Source organism: Patagioenas fasciata, chromosome 2, assembly GCF_037038585.1.
Source record: "Patagioenas fasciata isolate bPatFas1 chromosome 2, bPatFas1.hap1, whole genome shotgun sequence".
NCBI lineage: Eukaryota > Metazoa > Chordata > Aves > Columbiformes > Columbidae > Patagioenas > Patagioenas fasciata.
In genome coordinates this window covers 92,169,171-92,185,319 of record NC_092521.1, presented here as the reverse complement: position 1 = coordinate 92,185,319, position 16,149 = coordinate 92,169,171, and the positions used below count along the sequence as shown (strand labels likewise).

Below are 16,149 nucleotides of genomic sequence, written 5' to 3'. Positions count from 1 at the left end.
TAAATAGAGAACTTAGTAGACTATCCTAAGCCTACCTCATGTTTTTTAAGCAAAAGATCAAATCTTTTGAGTTACAGTTACACAATGTAATTAACTGTTAACAGTTAAATTACCATGTATAAAGAATAAACAGGATGTGGAACGCTTTAAAATTCTGCAAGAACATTTTACCTGAGAGTCAAACTGAGTTTGTGTTTCAGAAGTCAGGACTCTCTCTGACTTTGTACTTTCCTAATTTTACAGGGTAGCCCTCTTTTCTTTGGTGAGAAAGACTAGATTTGTGAATTCCAGGTCCAGAGTAACACACATATACCAAATAGCCAGACTATCACTGAATTAGTAGCAATAATTTACATTGTAAAATAAAAAAATAGCTTTTTATCTTTTGGTGTTAACAACTTTGTTTCTGCTCTTTGTGCAGTGGTAAAAATCAAAATCTGCTGGCTAAAAATAATCTGCATGCTTTAAGATGCATATATTGCAAAACCATCACACCCCAGCCTTCAACCAAAGTGTTACAAGGAGTCTTAAGCTGGGCAACCTTGAACTAGGTCAAAGGGAGCTCTGAAGTTCCTTTTCTGCTGCCATCATAGGAAGCATACGAAATTCATAAATGCAATTAAGCAATCATAGCTAGCAATGACAAATGTATCCAGACTACTAAATTTTTCAGTTGATCTTTTCTGATTCTCAGAAAAACACCTACTTATTTAGTCAAGCTCATGAACACAATTTCTCCATGTATTTGTATCAGGTAGACTGCCAGAGAAGTATTAATTGTATTAATTTGTTTTTTTGTTTTTTTGTTTTTTTTTTCATATATACAATAAGGAAGTTGTTTTTCTTTGAGACGATTTTACTGCAATAGGGTAGCTAAAACTCGTTCCTGGAAAAAAAGTCGGGAAAACACCGACTTTCAAAGAACCCCCACAATTCAGGCTAAAATTTAGCAGATCTCACCAAGTGCTCCTGTGAAGGTGGGTTTGTCTCTTGTACTAGCAGTCAGAAGCAGCCATAAGGACTCCCAGGGCTGAGGTTTGTGATATGGGCACTTCCTGCCTGCAACAATTTCAAATAAGTTGATTGCCCAGAGTTATAATCAGTGGTGTGAGAAAATAACACCACTTTGATAGGTCCAAGCAGGAGATATAATAGCTGCCACATACAGTAACAGCTTGTCATTTTCAGAAGTCCTATAGAAATTAATAGGAAAAAATCTCAGAATTACATATCCACAGAATTACATCTCTAAACTACAAAAGTAATGAAGACATAATCCTTGATACAATTCTCTTGAAGTATAGGATTACCTCTTATTTCAGCAGCCACTACAAAATACAGTAGGGTAAGAAATCAACTATCAGAAGAAAAATTTACAACTTTTCATACTTTCCGTGTTTTAGAAAAAACTGGTCTTATCTATGAGGCCATGAAAAGTCCCAGCAAAAACAGCTACCTATTCAGTGTGCACTGGACTAGGGGGGTTACTCATCAAAACTATTGCATTGACCCAAACCTGAGAAGAATCACGAAGTGCTGCAATTATTGGCATATGGTGGCTCTGCAAGGTATGAATAATTACAGCAAAGTCCAGAGGGGAAAAAAAGAAAAATTGTTAGTATGTAAGACTCCAGGAAAATTCAAGGAGCAGGTGAAAAAGTCAACTTCCTGATTTTACCAATAAAGTTTCCCTCAGCATTACAAACAAGCCTGCCTGGCCCATCCCCTTTTTAACTGGGCATGACCTTTTGTGGTACTGAATACCTGCTTGGGCCAGTTCTGGGTCAGCTGCCATGGCAGTGTAGAAATCAAGCCTATTTCAGCTGACCCAGCACAGTCATCACTGAGGAATGAGAAGCAGACAACAGTGTAGGACTGTATGTGTGACACTGCCCCTAACAGAGCTTTGCTGAATCCATTTCTCCTGGAAGCCATTCAGTAAGTGCTGAATAGGCAGTCCAACAGATTCTTAAACACTTTGCCATACCAAAAGCAAGTATTAATCCATAAATAGTAAGCCTCTCTGCATGTACATAAACAACTCTTTGCCTTTTGCTGTTATCTTAGAAAAAGAAACCCACAATTGGGAAAAATAATTTAAGACATTCAAAATGGAAACTAGAAACATGAGGTAAACTATTTATAGCCTACAGATGTTAGGAATGCTTACTCTTTTTGTAATGCAAGTTATGAAACTGAAGGCATTTTTCCTAATAACGGTTTTACCTGTAATTTCTAACTGAAAAGCTTTTTTAAATGCAAGGATGCGATGCTTGTACCTGTGACCACATGCAGAATTCCTGTGGGCAATGTGAACTTTAGCCTTCTCAGAATTAGCACCTAGCATAAGAGATGTCAAATCTAGAAGTTACAATAACAGCAATTGTCAACATGTATTTGTTATGTCTGTGAATACTTACAGCAGTCCGTGCAAAGAAAAAAAAAAATCTTTGCAACTTGCTTCAGTTAATCGTACAGTCTTTCAGATTCTAAATTGTTTAATATGGGGAGAGTACTTAGCACAAAAGAACCACAGCCTAATAGGCTTTTAGGCACAGCTGTAATATTGCAGTCTGGGCTCAGTGTTTTGCTGAAGATAGTCAAGATTTCTCAATTATTTTTATAAATGCTTTTAGTTAACACCTTTCTGTGCCCCCACCATATGCAAACTCAGTAAGAGCACCACACAGGAAAATTGATTAGTAACATCAGGATCAGCTAATTCAGATGGAAAAGCACCACATAAAGTACATAATCACTGCTTAGAAGACACAGAATGTTTCAGATTCTGTGGTGCTAAATAGAAAACCTCCTATAGCATGTCAATATTCTTTTATTTCCCCCAGGGAAAAAAATATTTCCCTGCTTTCTCCCCTCAAAAAAGGCAAAACAAAACTCAAAAGCCATCTAAACTGCCTAAGTTAAGTCAAACATGTGTGGCCAACAATTATTATGTTAAATAAATTTAAAGACCTTAGCATAAAAAGTAATACTATACCATTGGCTGGATATTATCTGACTAGAAATACTTTTGTCAGTAGCAATGGATGTTATTCAGTTTTCATAATCACACTTCGTCTTCACCCTACACTTACTAACGTTTCAGTAACATTTTCAGCATGTTAAAAACATTATTAAGATAAACTTTGCCAAAAAGATAACTTTTTTTTGGTGTATGTAACTCGCACACTCAAAATCAAACAAATGGAAGTAATGTGGAAAATGAAACACTGAAGACTCCACTTCGCACTGCCATCACAGCATGCTGCATATTCACAGATGACAAATTAAAGTTATTGTAAAATATGGGATGTAACTTAACACTACTTGTTATACCCTGCATGCAAATTGCTAAATTAACTGCAGGAGAAAGGAGAAACCTCAGAGACTGACTTGGGCCTTGGTATTTCCACTGAATGTTTTGATTCTGGGCTTCAGGAAGGCTCTCCATCTTTACATGCCTCATATTTCAATTAACGAAAGATCAACTGAGATATGGGTAACATAACGCTTTCCACACTATGGGAAACTTTTTCAATGGAGCCATCACGTATATGATTCAAAAGCAGTTACTGTAAAGCAACATGGAATTGTGAGAGTTCTGAGAGCATTTGTTTCAGCAACACACTTTATCCTTGCTCTTTAAAGATGTATGTTAGCCTATTCTACAAAAGAAACCCCCATCCTTTGGATTTTACTCCTCCCCTTACAGTATGTTAACAAACACAACCGGCATTCCCTCCATTACAAACAACCCAAGCTGAACATGCAGCCTCCCCCACAGAATCAAAGAATGGCTGGGGTTGGAAGGGATCTCTGGAGATGACCTAGTTCAACCCACCCGCTAAAGCAGGCTCACCCAAAGCAGACTGCACAGGAAGGTGTCCATGTGGGTTTTGAATGTGTCCAGAGGAGACTTCACAACCTCTCTGGGCAGCCTGTTCCAGTGCTCTGGCACCCTCAAAGTAGTTTCTCCTCATGTTCAGTTGGCTTCAACCGGTGACTGTTACCCCTCATCCCAGTATCAAAGGCATGCTGGCAGAGAAGCGGCCCTACCCTCCCACACCTACCTCGTCCACCCCTTGTGGCCATCACTGCCCCGACAGCTACTCCACACAGCCATCAGCAGCACTTTCTACAGGGAAAGTAAAGCCGGTGCGAGAGACCGTACCGCCCCTCCGACGGGAACCTCCCAGTCCCAGCACGACCGCCCGGTCGCTGAGAGCCTCAGCCAGGCCTTGCCCGGCAGTCACCGCGTCCCAGGCCATGCCCAGCACCTTCGCAGCACAAGCACACTCCACCTCTGAGGTAGGCGGGAAGCCCCACACATGCGCAGTGCGCGGCAGGGGGACATACCTCTCCCCCCGCCCCATGTTGAACCCCGACCAGGAACCAGGAACAGCGGCGCATGCGCGCGAGAGGGGCGGGGGGAACGCGCGTCAGGCTCACGTGACCGCCCTGCCTCCCTCCCCGGTGGAGCCACGTCCGCTGCGGCACGGGGGCGGGGCGGCCGGGGGCGCGGCCGGGGCGGCAGCGGCAGCGGCAGCGGCAGCGGGGGCGGGAGCGGCCCCGGCCCCGGATGGAGGAGGCCTCCGCCATTTAGACAGCCCGCAGTGGCAGGCACCGGGTAGTCGTTGCCGTCATGAGGTGCCTGTCGCAGCTGCTGTTGCTTGCTCTGCTTGTTTTCCCCGCCGCCCTGCTGCTCGGGGGCGCCCGCGGCGGTGCAGGTGAGAGCGGGCCGGTGAGGGGAGGCGAGCGGCCGTTGCTGCCTGGGGGGCAGGGGCGGTAACGGCTGCTGAGGAGCACGCGGCGGGCTCCTTTTAACGGCCCAGCGGCGGTCGGGGGGGGAACCCGCTCCTGCGGGGCCTGGGGAGCCCAGCGCCGCCTTCGCTGTCGGGAGGGAGGCGGGCGCAGCTCATTCATCGCGGGCGGCGGTGCGGGCCTCCCCGCACACGTGGGCCGCCGGGACTGCCCTTCTCTGCCCGGGACTGGGCTCTGCCGCCCGGGTCTGTGCCCGTGACCCCCGCTGGCTCTTTCCGAGGGTGCTGCGGCGGGGTGCGGGCTCCTCCTGGCAGGGCCGGCTTCTCGCCTCTTACCGCGCTGTGCGGTGTCAGGCAGGGAGCCGCTGTTCCTCTCTCAGAAAAGACCCCTTGAGATCGTAGCAGCGGGTTTGTCTCTTTGCTCCCGCGCTCAGGCGGTGCTGGTTTCTATAGCGCATCGTTAGCAGCTGTGCCGACTGCCAGCCTGCCGTGCCGTCCGGGCTCCCCCCACCCCCCAGCGCCCTTCAAGTCGCCCAGCACTTAATCTCTGTTTACACGATGGCGTTATCTGATTCATGATCAGGCTGCCTCCCTGGTACTAAGTCTGGAAAGACAGAAGGGCAGCCATCTCAGCTAGCTCTTCAAGTAGGCTGCTCCACACTCTGGGGAGCTCCTGCCCACAGCCCGCAGCTCTCCTTTCCCGCTGCTGCCACATCATCAGCCGTTCTGACACCCACCGAAAAGATTGCAAGTTAGAGGTCCTGAGGGTCTGCTAGAGCAGTTGCTTGTGAAGAATGCCTGTAATTTACCTGTACCCTGTTCAGATACAAAGGTTTTAATTAACAAATCTTTATTTGTAGACTTACAAGTTTAGAACTTCAGCAGATAAAATCACTGAGGTTGGTCTTAGGTTAAGTATTGCACGTGGTTGCAAAAGTCACTGAGTGTACCTTCTAAAGACACTTGAGTGGGAGGATTGTATTTGCTTTTTCTAGCTCTTGACTGACAATCCTGTAGTCCTTGGATTTGTCACCAAGGATTCTTATTCCCCATTAAAATTTTAAAATATTTGTTTAAAATGTGTATTCATAGCCACTAGATTTTTTTTCAGGCTTGTGTAAAACATTCATCCATTCATTTACTTCTTTGTTATCTCTTTCATTTTTGGATAATGTAAGCTTTATTTTAAAAAAAAAGTATTTTTGTGTATATTTTTAAAAAGTTCTCAGCCTAGCCTGCATGCGCTCAAAACTGTAAACGGACAGAGCTTCGTCTTGTTGCCACTGTTTGCTTTAATCATATCTGCCTAGTGTTTGAAATTATGAGACTCTGCTCCATAAAAGTGAAGAGGTAGTGAACTTGTGTTGAAGCCTTGCTCTGGAGCCATACTCTAGATTGGGTTTCTTTTCTGACTCCTGGTGTGGTGCTGTTGAACATATGGATGTAGTAGTATATGATCTTGAGGAAGTCATATTAAAAATACTTATTTATGTTTTAAAACTTGAATAAAAATAAGTGCAAAAATAATAGTTTCTTAACCACCTATGGAAGCGTAGCATTCTAATACCGGCGGATGAAAAGGACATGCTAATCGTTTATTAAATTCATTAGTCTTAAAAGAAACAGCACTCACTAGGCAATAGTAATGTCTTTTTAGTTTGACATTTGTAGTGACAAAATTAAAGTATTTTAATACACTGACATGTTCAAAAGTTCAACAATAGCTTTTAAGGCAAGTTGGTTGCCCTCTGCAAATTTAAGTGCAGCTGTGTGAATGCTGAACTTTTTGTTATTCAGCTGTAAACTTCTTGGTTTTGAACTTTTTGGCACATAAATGAGTAATTCAGAAAGCTATTAGAGAAGGAAAAAACTGAGAGAGAGACAGTCATTTGAATGTGAGGTTTTTTGTAACAGGCTTCAAAACATTGTATTTGACAGATTTTAAAGAAATTATTCAAACACTTGTTTGAAAATTGTACTACAATGACAGTTTTCTGTTGATTAAATATTGAAAAGGCTTTCTTGTATTTGAATTTTGTTTTGGTAGGTTCGGGTTTATTAGTTGCAGCTCAAGATGCTACAGAAGATGAGGAAGCTGTGGAAGATACTGTAGTTGAAGATGAAGATGATGAAGCTGAAGTTGAAGAAGATGAGCCAACAGACTTGGTAATTGTACATGGATATTACTTCCTAAGTATGAATTAGACCAACTGAACCTAGCTAGTTTATATATACTTAAATATTGAGTTTAATAGCATTGCTATTTCCAAATAGCTGTTTCCAAGTCTCCAATTAGATTTGTGTTCCATTTGAAGTTTCAAAAGGATTTTTCTTTCCTTCTTGAATACCAGTTTAAAAACCACATGGGAATGGCCTGATTTCTGACTACCAAAACTGCAGTCCACAAAAAAGCACATGAAGTGGGAGAATCAGATTCGCATAGGAACCCCTTGTAGTTCTTTTCCAGACTAAGCTGCATCTCAGTAAACTGAGAAGGACATGGGACAACTACATTCTGACTTCTTTGGCCTTGTTTTTCAAAGGATGACAGAATCTTCCTAGTATTAATTCTGCAAAACTTCAGTTTGCAGCCTGTTTTCGCTTACTCCATTTCTAGTCTCTGACACTTGTTACAGGGTATGCCTGCTATACCAGTGCACGTATTGATGTTCAGGGTTAAGTGTTTCAGCTTGACAAAGTGAAATATTTTATTTAGTAGTCTGCTTGTAGCAGTAGAATATTAGGCTTGTTAGACACTTAATGTACTCAAATTAGTACAAAAATTTCTCAAATTTCTGATATAATGTCCCAAACTTTCTAATTTTATTAGGAGGAGAAGAAAAGCATGGTAAAATGGAGATCTGGTAAACTGTTATTTAATTCTATTAGATTTTTACTGATGTTGGTAAATTGGTGAGGTTTTGGTCAACCAGCTTTGCTAAGTGGTAGAAAGTGTGCTAGGTATTCAGTTCTGACAGAATATTATAAAATAACTTTTCAAATGTAATTTGCCTTTAATAGATAGTCTGTGAGTTGAGTACAAAACATTACACTTATAGGCAGTTTCTTTTATTTGTCACTCACAGTTTTGCTTAGTTCTGTTTTGTGGCTTCCCTAGAGCATGGTACATGTATGACTGATCCAGTAGACTATCCACTGCTTCAGGTGGTTGTTTAAGCAGTGAAATCAGATGATCCAAATAACTCACAAACAGTTACTTCAGCCAGTTCAGAATGGGGTTAGCCTTGCTTTTATTTGGTGATCCCCATGTGGAAAGTAAGCCCTCAGTGCTTGTATTTTTTGAATTAAAAAATGATCATCACGAAGGTGAACTTGAACAAGTAAATCCACAAACTTATTTAATTCCCACAGTCTAACCATTTCCAGGCAAATGTAACATTTAATTAGTTAAAAACAAACAGAAGGCTTCTATAAACACTCCCTTGGTAGTGTAAAGTAACTCTTATTTGCCTTATGGTTGTCTCTAATTTTGGAATTGCTTGCTTTCTAAACAGAAGTAGCTTAGATGTGAACACTTAGCATTTAGATTCTATTAATTTTGTTCTACCCTAAAACAAAGACCTTACTGTTGTTTTCTGATAAGAAACCTTTCCATACAGCTAAATGCAGCCAAGATTAGTCATTGTGTCAAACGTAACAAGTAGAAGGATAAATGCTGAAAATGATGCATACCAAATCTAGAGGGAGAACAGAGTATGTGCTACTCCTGTAACAGCAGGAGTCAATGCTAATGCTTGCCATTGTTGCATGCTTTAACATGTGGGATTCTCATGAAACAAGCGTGGTCTTTGCTTCACTGTTCATTATAGGATTTTTCAAAAAAGTCTCTTGTCTTAGACAGAAGAAAAAGAGGAAGAAGACTTGTCAGGAGAACCTAAAGCCTCACCTAGTGCTGATACAACCATCTTATTTGTGAAGGGGGAAGGTAAGAGTCCCATGCTAATCTACAATCTACTTTACTGTTGCTTGGACTGTATCAATGGAAGCATAAAACAGTGAAGCTCTAAAAAAACCAGCATCTGTACTAGACACTCTCTTTAGAAATGGGCTAGGTGTGGTGTATGAAGCTTCTAACAGTTGAATTTTTTTTTTTTTTTAGACTTTCCAGCAAACAACATTGTAAAATTCCTGGTGGGCTTCACCAATAAGGGTACAGAGGATTTCATTATCGAGTCTCTCGATGCTTCTTTCCGGTATCCTCAGGACTACCAGTTTTATATCCAGAACTTCACAGCTCTCCCTCTCAACACAGTGGTTCCACCACAGAGACAAGCCACATTTGAGTATTCTTTCATCCCTGCCGAGCCTATGGGTGGTCGTCCTTTTGGACTAGTTATCAATCTCAACTACAGAGATGTAAATGTAAGCCTGATATTGTAATTAATTGTGATCTTTCTAGTTGATGTGGAAATGTTAGGAAGGAGCTGCTTAGTCAAGTTACTACCTCTTCAGACAGTTAATGCCTATGTGTTTTTTAAGCAGATCAGTAGATACAGAAGCACAGTAAGCAACTGTCCTCATGTTTCACAACAGCCCCTCAAGTGCGCTTAGTTTTGTGTATGTTAGAAGTTACATGGAAATGGAAGCTAGAATGCCTTAGAACTGGGTGGTAGTGAGCTGTACTCATTTAAAAAAAAAAAAAAAAACACAAAAAATGCAATGTTACTACTAAAACTTTATTTAGGATAACTTAAATTTCACTGTGGTTTTCAGATGGGTTTTGCTAACTAAACTATCAGCCTGAATCCCATCAGCAGACTTGACTTGGAGTAAATAAATGGCCAGTAGTTGCAGTCTAGAAGTCTATCTGAAAGCATACATGGGGATTAAAAGCAGGGGATCCTTTTCTCTTGTAGTGCAGGTCAAAGTTTAATAGGCTTCTATACCTTTGTGTTTTGATTGTTTTAATTATAAGAACCCTTCACATGTAGTATGCCATGTTATAGGAGATAACATCTTCAAGGCCAGATGTCACTTTGTTGCTAGTATCAAGCCTGTTCTTTGTACTTGCATCGAAAAGTTTGTGCTTTTATCTGTTGAGTCAAACTTGCACTGCTTATAAGCTTAATTGAGTCTTGTGCAGGAGTTACTGCTTTCTTTCACGAGTTTTTTCTAAGAACATGGAAAAAGATAAACACTTGGTTGTGTTCAAGAAGTGACTTCTAAATGTTGTGTGGAAACTTTGTTATAGGGTAATGTGTTTCAAGATGCTGTCTTCAATCAAACTGTTACAATTATTGAAAAAGAAGATGGGCTGGATGGAGAAACGTAAGTAGGCTGGAGATTCAAGTTTAATTGGTATACTGGTAGAACGGGCTGTTGATGGTGCTAGTGAGAATAGTTCGTGTACCCTCATTTTATTGAATGTTAGGTCTACTGTATTTTGATGATGATGTTGCAGGCATTTGACTTCTGTAATGTTGATAGACTGAAAATATGAAGTTTTTCCCCAAATGAAGATCTGTATTAATACTGGGGATCTTCAGGATTGGTAGTATGTTGATGAGCAGTTTGTGCATCTGCTCTATTTTAAAGGCTTAAGCCTGGGAAAGGACCTGATGTTATATCACTATGTAGCAATTCAAAGCTGTCAAGCTTTTGTTATGTACTATGCTTTTTCCCAAGAGTTAAAGATGCAGAGGGCCCATAGAATTGGGCTGTGGATCCTGCTGTGAAGACTGAAATAGCTTGCTTCTGGATCACTCCAGAATAATTAAAGACTGTATGAACTGATAGATGTATTTGGAGTATGAGACAGAGGAACTCTCACTCATTCTTTGTTGCACTAACCCCCAGCTGTAGCAGGTACCTTTCAGGAGTGCTTTTTTCTGTCTTAAAAACTTAAGTACCTCTGACACATCTCATATGTTGCAAGCATATGCTGTGCTCATATGCTTTGAAGTATTCTAATGCTGGAGTGGAATTTTAAGAGAACCTGCGAGTTAATAAAAGATCCTCAGAAATAGTTGTAGATAATGTGGAATATTTGAATTCTTCTACCACAGGTAGAAATTGCCTATAGAGCAAGCTCCCTTTTAAAAAAGGTCAACCAAAATAAATAGCTGTTGCATGAATTTGTATTTCTCAAATACAGTAGCATCAATGAAAGAACAATTGGTCACATAAAAATGTGTGATACTCTGATAAAGGAGCTTTCAAAAGAATTCAAATTACTCTAACCAGTTTAAGTCTATGTCCTGTGAACAGATAATTACCCTAAACCAAGGATGCTCAATTAAGTCTCTTCTGTAGTTTTAACTCCATAATTTCCTTTGTTGTAGATCTGGGTTAAATTGTTAAATTTGGATTACATTCTTTACCTGAAAACTCCTGCCTGCTCCCCAGATTAATTTTAGGTATAACTTATATTCCCCTCATGCTAAGCATTGACATGTATTTCAGGTAGAAATCTTCAGAACAAACCAAAAAGAGCAGATTTTAAAAAATACTGCTGGCATTGGTAGAATTCTAGGTGTGGAACACAGAGCAAGATAAACAAGGCCTTTCAAAGTGCTGTTGCAAATAAATTAATATCCTAGCAGTACTTGCTTTGCAGTAGCATACTAAAAGCTTATAAGGTATATTTTTAAGGGTTTTGTAAGTGGTTAAAGCTGTCACAAACGTAAATATCATGTTTCAGGATGTTAGGTCACACATAATACTGCAAAAGAGTTCTCACAATTACTGTATTTTACTAATTTTTTATAAGTTTCTCAGCTTATACAGCTTTTTTCAATTGTTCTGTTGTTCAGAATTAAACTTAGGATTGCTGTTTCTGAAATCAAAATCAGTGCTTAGTATTTGTAAGCACTTCAGTTTCAGATACATTGTGGGTGTGGGTTTTTTCTTTTCCCTACCCACTCCCTTCTTGGGAAAGATCAAGGGGGCATGTGGCCAAAGCTGTTTGTAAACATTCTTAAACAGATAAGATTTTTAGCTAGTGGTTTCTTAAACTTTTTTTAAAGGATCTTCATGTACATGTTCCTCGCTGGACTTGGTCTACTTGTCGTTGTTGGCCTACATCAATTACTAGAATCTAGGAAGGTGAGTGGTGTATTTTGTCTATGTGTTGTAAATACAAGACCTTACTAGCCTGAAAATAAATAATTCAGTAATTGCTTCTGGCATACAATGCTTCAGGTAGGACTTCAGAATATTTACTTTTAGAACTAAGACCTTAAAGATTATTGGAAAAACTAGAGTGTGTTTTTTGAAAATGCCTGTAGTTGGAGACATTTAGATTGCTTACCTAATGCTCTTGGGGTCTGCTCTTTGTCACCACACTGAAGTGGTTGAATTTGAAGCTTTGATACATCCCAGTCACTGGATGTGTGCAGCTACTGATTCAGTACTTACTGGGTAGACTTTCCCTGTGCTCTCTATTTCTATTATCTACACCAAACTTTGAGAAAACAGCTCTCGAGTCTGTTATTTAGTTCTCACCAGTGCTTTGCCATAATGTTGATTAGGGCTTGCATTTATGATGCTACAACAGCTAAGCGTTTGTCCATGTAAGTGGTCTGGCAAGCAAAAGCCATTGAAAGCTTAAGTTTCATCTGCATGTGATGCATAGGTTGTGTCTTCATGTGGTCTGGCGTATGATACTTCTGAAGTAGCTTCCCTTGGGAAAACATTTAGAATGGTTATTTTCTTTAAAATCTATTTTACAAAGTGGCATATGAGAGAGAATATTGTGCTAAACTGATCATCACAAAGTTTAATAATTCATCATCAGGCATTTTTTTAACAGATATAATCAGCTTGCCCAGGCATGCTTGAAGTCTTGGTATCTTTGTGTGGAGTAAGTGTTGTGAGGCATTAGTGGTAATGCCAAACTTAGATGAATAAATTGCTAATGCTAAAGATTAGGCTACGAAGACAGCTTCATACATTGGCTAACTTTAAGTACGCCTCAGTGAAATAATTGCTATTCATTTAATATAGGATTGTTAGTTACTTCTAATACTTGTGCTATCAGAACTTTAGGTGAAAAGGAAAAATTTTTTTTCTTGAATTTTCAGAGGAAAAGACCAGTACAGAAAGTAGAGATGGGAACATCAAATCAGAATGATGTTGACATGAGCTGGATTCCCCAAGAAACTTTAAATCAAATAAGTAAGTATTCTGCCTTCCACAAACTAGAACGTAACAAACTTAATCAGCTACTTGTAACTGAGTAAGTAGATGACTTTTTCTGAACAGCACACATCTCTTCTAGGGAATAAAATGTTGTTCAAAGCACCGTGCTTAGTGATTAAGCTATTACATTAGCAGCCTGTTCTTACATAGAAGAAACTTGACTGATTGATACAATAATGACTATCATGATTTTTACATTTTGTTCTGTAGACTCTCTTTCAACAGTATAAAACCTCTACCCAAAACCTGGATCACAAAAGATTTTTAAATAGGAGAAAATATCTGTCATCTCAAACTTTCTGTAAGTTGTTTGGAAGTTTACCTATAGGCTGAAGTTTTAAATGAGCATTAGGAGTGTGTATTAACCAAAGCCACATTACAACTTGGCATTAATGCCCTTTACAAGTCAAAAATAACTGAGTTCTACTTGATATCTGAAATGCCAACAGTAAACCAAATGTCTGATTTCTTTAGACCATGTGTGTGTTTGTGGATATTTCTAACTTCTCTTGCTGTTTCTTCTGTTTTGCTTTCCTATGGCTTCAGTGCAGAGTAGAAGAGGTGAGGCAAACTCTGGTGATCTAAAGAGTGGGAGTGCTTAATGTGTTGTCCATGTGATAATTGGGCATGGATAGAAATACAGCTTCCTGCATGCAGTGGTTGATGATGTAGCATGAGCAGTAAAAAGATTACAGAACAGATGCATACAACTACATTTTATATATGTATAAATTTATGTTTTTTATATTGTAGTAATGTAGCTTATCAGGAGAATATTGCTGAAGTACTGTCTCTAACAGTTCCCAGAACCTGTTATCTAAAATGTAGATGTGTATCTTGCCTTCTGAGCTACCTTGGTGTAGTGTCAAGCTGTTGTTGCAGTGAGGGTGGTAGAGGACTGATCATGACTGACAGCCAAGTGCATCTTGTTTCAGTGAGAAACAAACCTTGACTTTGAGTATAATAGCTTAATAGTCAGGGTTGTCTTCCTTATGCCAGGTGAACCCCTATCATCAGTAGCACTGCCTAGTGTGAGGTGAGAAAGCTTGTTGTGGCTCGGTATGGGTGGGCTGGTTTTTTCTTTTGTATTTTAGTAACCGATAAATTGAACAACCCTCACCATGGACTTGCATGTTACAGAATAGGAACATTCTTATTTTTATTACCTTTTCTTTAAGATGCTGATAGCTAAAAAGCATTAGCAAGTTGTTTTAACTGGCTTCTGTGTGGTGATGTGTTGCACTAAAAGAGCAGTTTGCCTTGTGTTCAGGATGGTGAAAAATACATGGTCATATAACATCTAATCTGAAGTAGCTGTAGCAATTGATACAACTCTTTTTTCTTTTCCAATCTAGATAAAGCTTCACCAAGAAGGTTGCCCTACAAGAGGGCACAGAAGAGATCAGTGGGCTCTGATGAGTAAATGTTAATGAGTACAACAGTTGAACCTTTACTAATCCTGCCTGTTTGGGTTTTTTGGATTGGAGTAGTGCAGCGAATCCATATCACCATAAGGAAAATACTGCTAAACATTTGGACTGAACAGATTAACTGAATGGTGTTAATATTACTGAAAATGCACTTCTCTTTTTTTTTTTTTTTTTGTTAATTGTTGGGGAGGCGGGGGGGGGAGGCAGCCATTAAGATTTGTGCCTGCGTGTGTAAGCAGTTGGTCTTAACAGAACCCTGTTACCTGAAATGTGCCTTTAGAGTTCTTTGTAATGCTGGCTTGTCATCTGTATACTATCTTTGAAGGATTTTTCTCCTCCCCCTAATCTTGAATGTCTAGTGACTTTAATCTGTCTTGATTGTATCATGTCTGTATCAGAATCTGTATGCATTTTTCTTTTTCAGTAAGTAACTATTCTCTCCAGTGTGCACACACTGATGTGTGTGTGTGTGATCCTATTTCAGTGGCAAGACACTGACCATCTAGATTTCTGCATAGTTTGCATTCTAAAGGCACAATTGGGTATAGCTGCTTGTAGTGGTAGATAATTTGCTGCTCTTTTGATCTGGACATGCAGTGACCTAAAAATCTGAACTTATCTGCATAGATGTTGGGAAGACTCTTACACAGCAGCAGAACTCGTGAAGCATGGAATTTGTGTGCTGAATTGGTATTACTACATACATTTTTTTTATACCCAACTTGTTAAACGGTTAGTTATTGAGTCATGCCAGCAGCTTAGGTATTCTGATTATAGTGGTAGCTCTGCAATGTTTACTCGAGAAATTATTGAATAAGCCAGAACAACATTTCCGTAAGTTCCTGATTCTCTCACAAAAATGAGTATGTCTTATGTATCAAAATGTGGACTCTCTTTCTTAAGGCTTTACATGAGGCAAAGACTTTGCATTTACTGTACACACTTGAAACTGAATTTGAAAACTGTTGGCTTCCAATAATCTTTTTAAATGGCAAACTATTTCATTCACCCTTTGCAGTTTTTAAATCTCAAACTTCTTTCCACCAGTCAGTACCTGGGTCTGAGTTGTTTTTGTTTGGTTTTTTTTTGTCACCTTGTCTTTTCTAGTAGTAGCACAGTTGCATATCTGTTATTAACTACATGTTAGTTCAGTATGAAAACAGAAAAGCTATATGCAATCAAAATGGGATTCTCTTTTGTGGCAGGCATAGTTTACATAATTACTAGGAACTGAGGTGCTGATCCACTCCCATTGCATTCAGGAATTTAAGTGACAGTAAAAAGAGCAGATAATGCAGTGTCAGCTTGCTGCAATTCAGACACTTGAACAAGGCTTGAATTGTTTTCATCTCAACTGCACCTCCTGTGTTTGAGGGTTATCTGGAAGCTTGTTCAGTTCTGGAAGAGGCATTGATTTTGAGACTTCTTGTTTTCTTCCCCTTGTGATCCCTCCAGATAAAAGTGCTGTTTTAGATCTATCCTTGCTGTGCAGGGACTGAGCTTCTGAGCCAATAATAACACTGAGCAACACTTGCAAATCACATCATAGCACAGCTGAAGAATCTAAGCTCTGAAACTACCTGTACTGGCACTATTTTACAATACACTTTGCCAGAATGAACTGTGAAGATGTTCTTGACTCATCTTCCTATGGAAAAGAATAGGAAAAGCAACCCCACAGATGCTTTGTTCAGCTTCCTGCTAATATAGCTAGCCCAGGCAGCATATTTTTGATGGTTAAGACTGCTGAATCATCATACAGAACACTTTGCACACAGTTCAACACTGCCTTCATAAGA

General features: G+C 39.8%; 1 protein-coding gene across 1 annotated transcript; it reads left to right on the top strand.

Moving 5' to 3' along the window:
- Positions 1-4,557: 4,557 nt before the first annotated feature.
- On the top strand, positions 4,558-15,400 carry SSR1 (signal sequence receptor subunit 1). The gene is made up of 8 exons (XM_065830754.2): positions 4,558-4,727; positions 6,808-6,926; positions 8,619-8,706; positions 8,881-9,143; positions 9,973-10,049; positions 11,747-11,825; positions 12,803-12,896; positions 14,276-15,400. Exons 1-8 carry the CDS (start codon positions 4,643-4,645, stop codon positions 14,341-14,343), a joined length of 873 nt encoding a protein of 290 aa, XP_065686826.1. The 5' UTR covers positions 4,558-4,642; the 3' UTR covers positions 14,344-15,400.
- Positions 15,401-16,149: the final 749 nt, after the last annotated feature.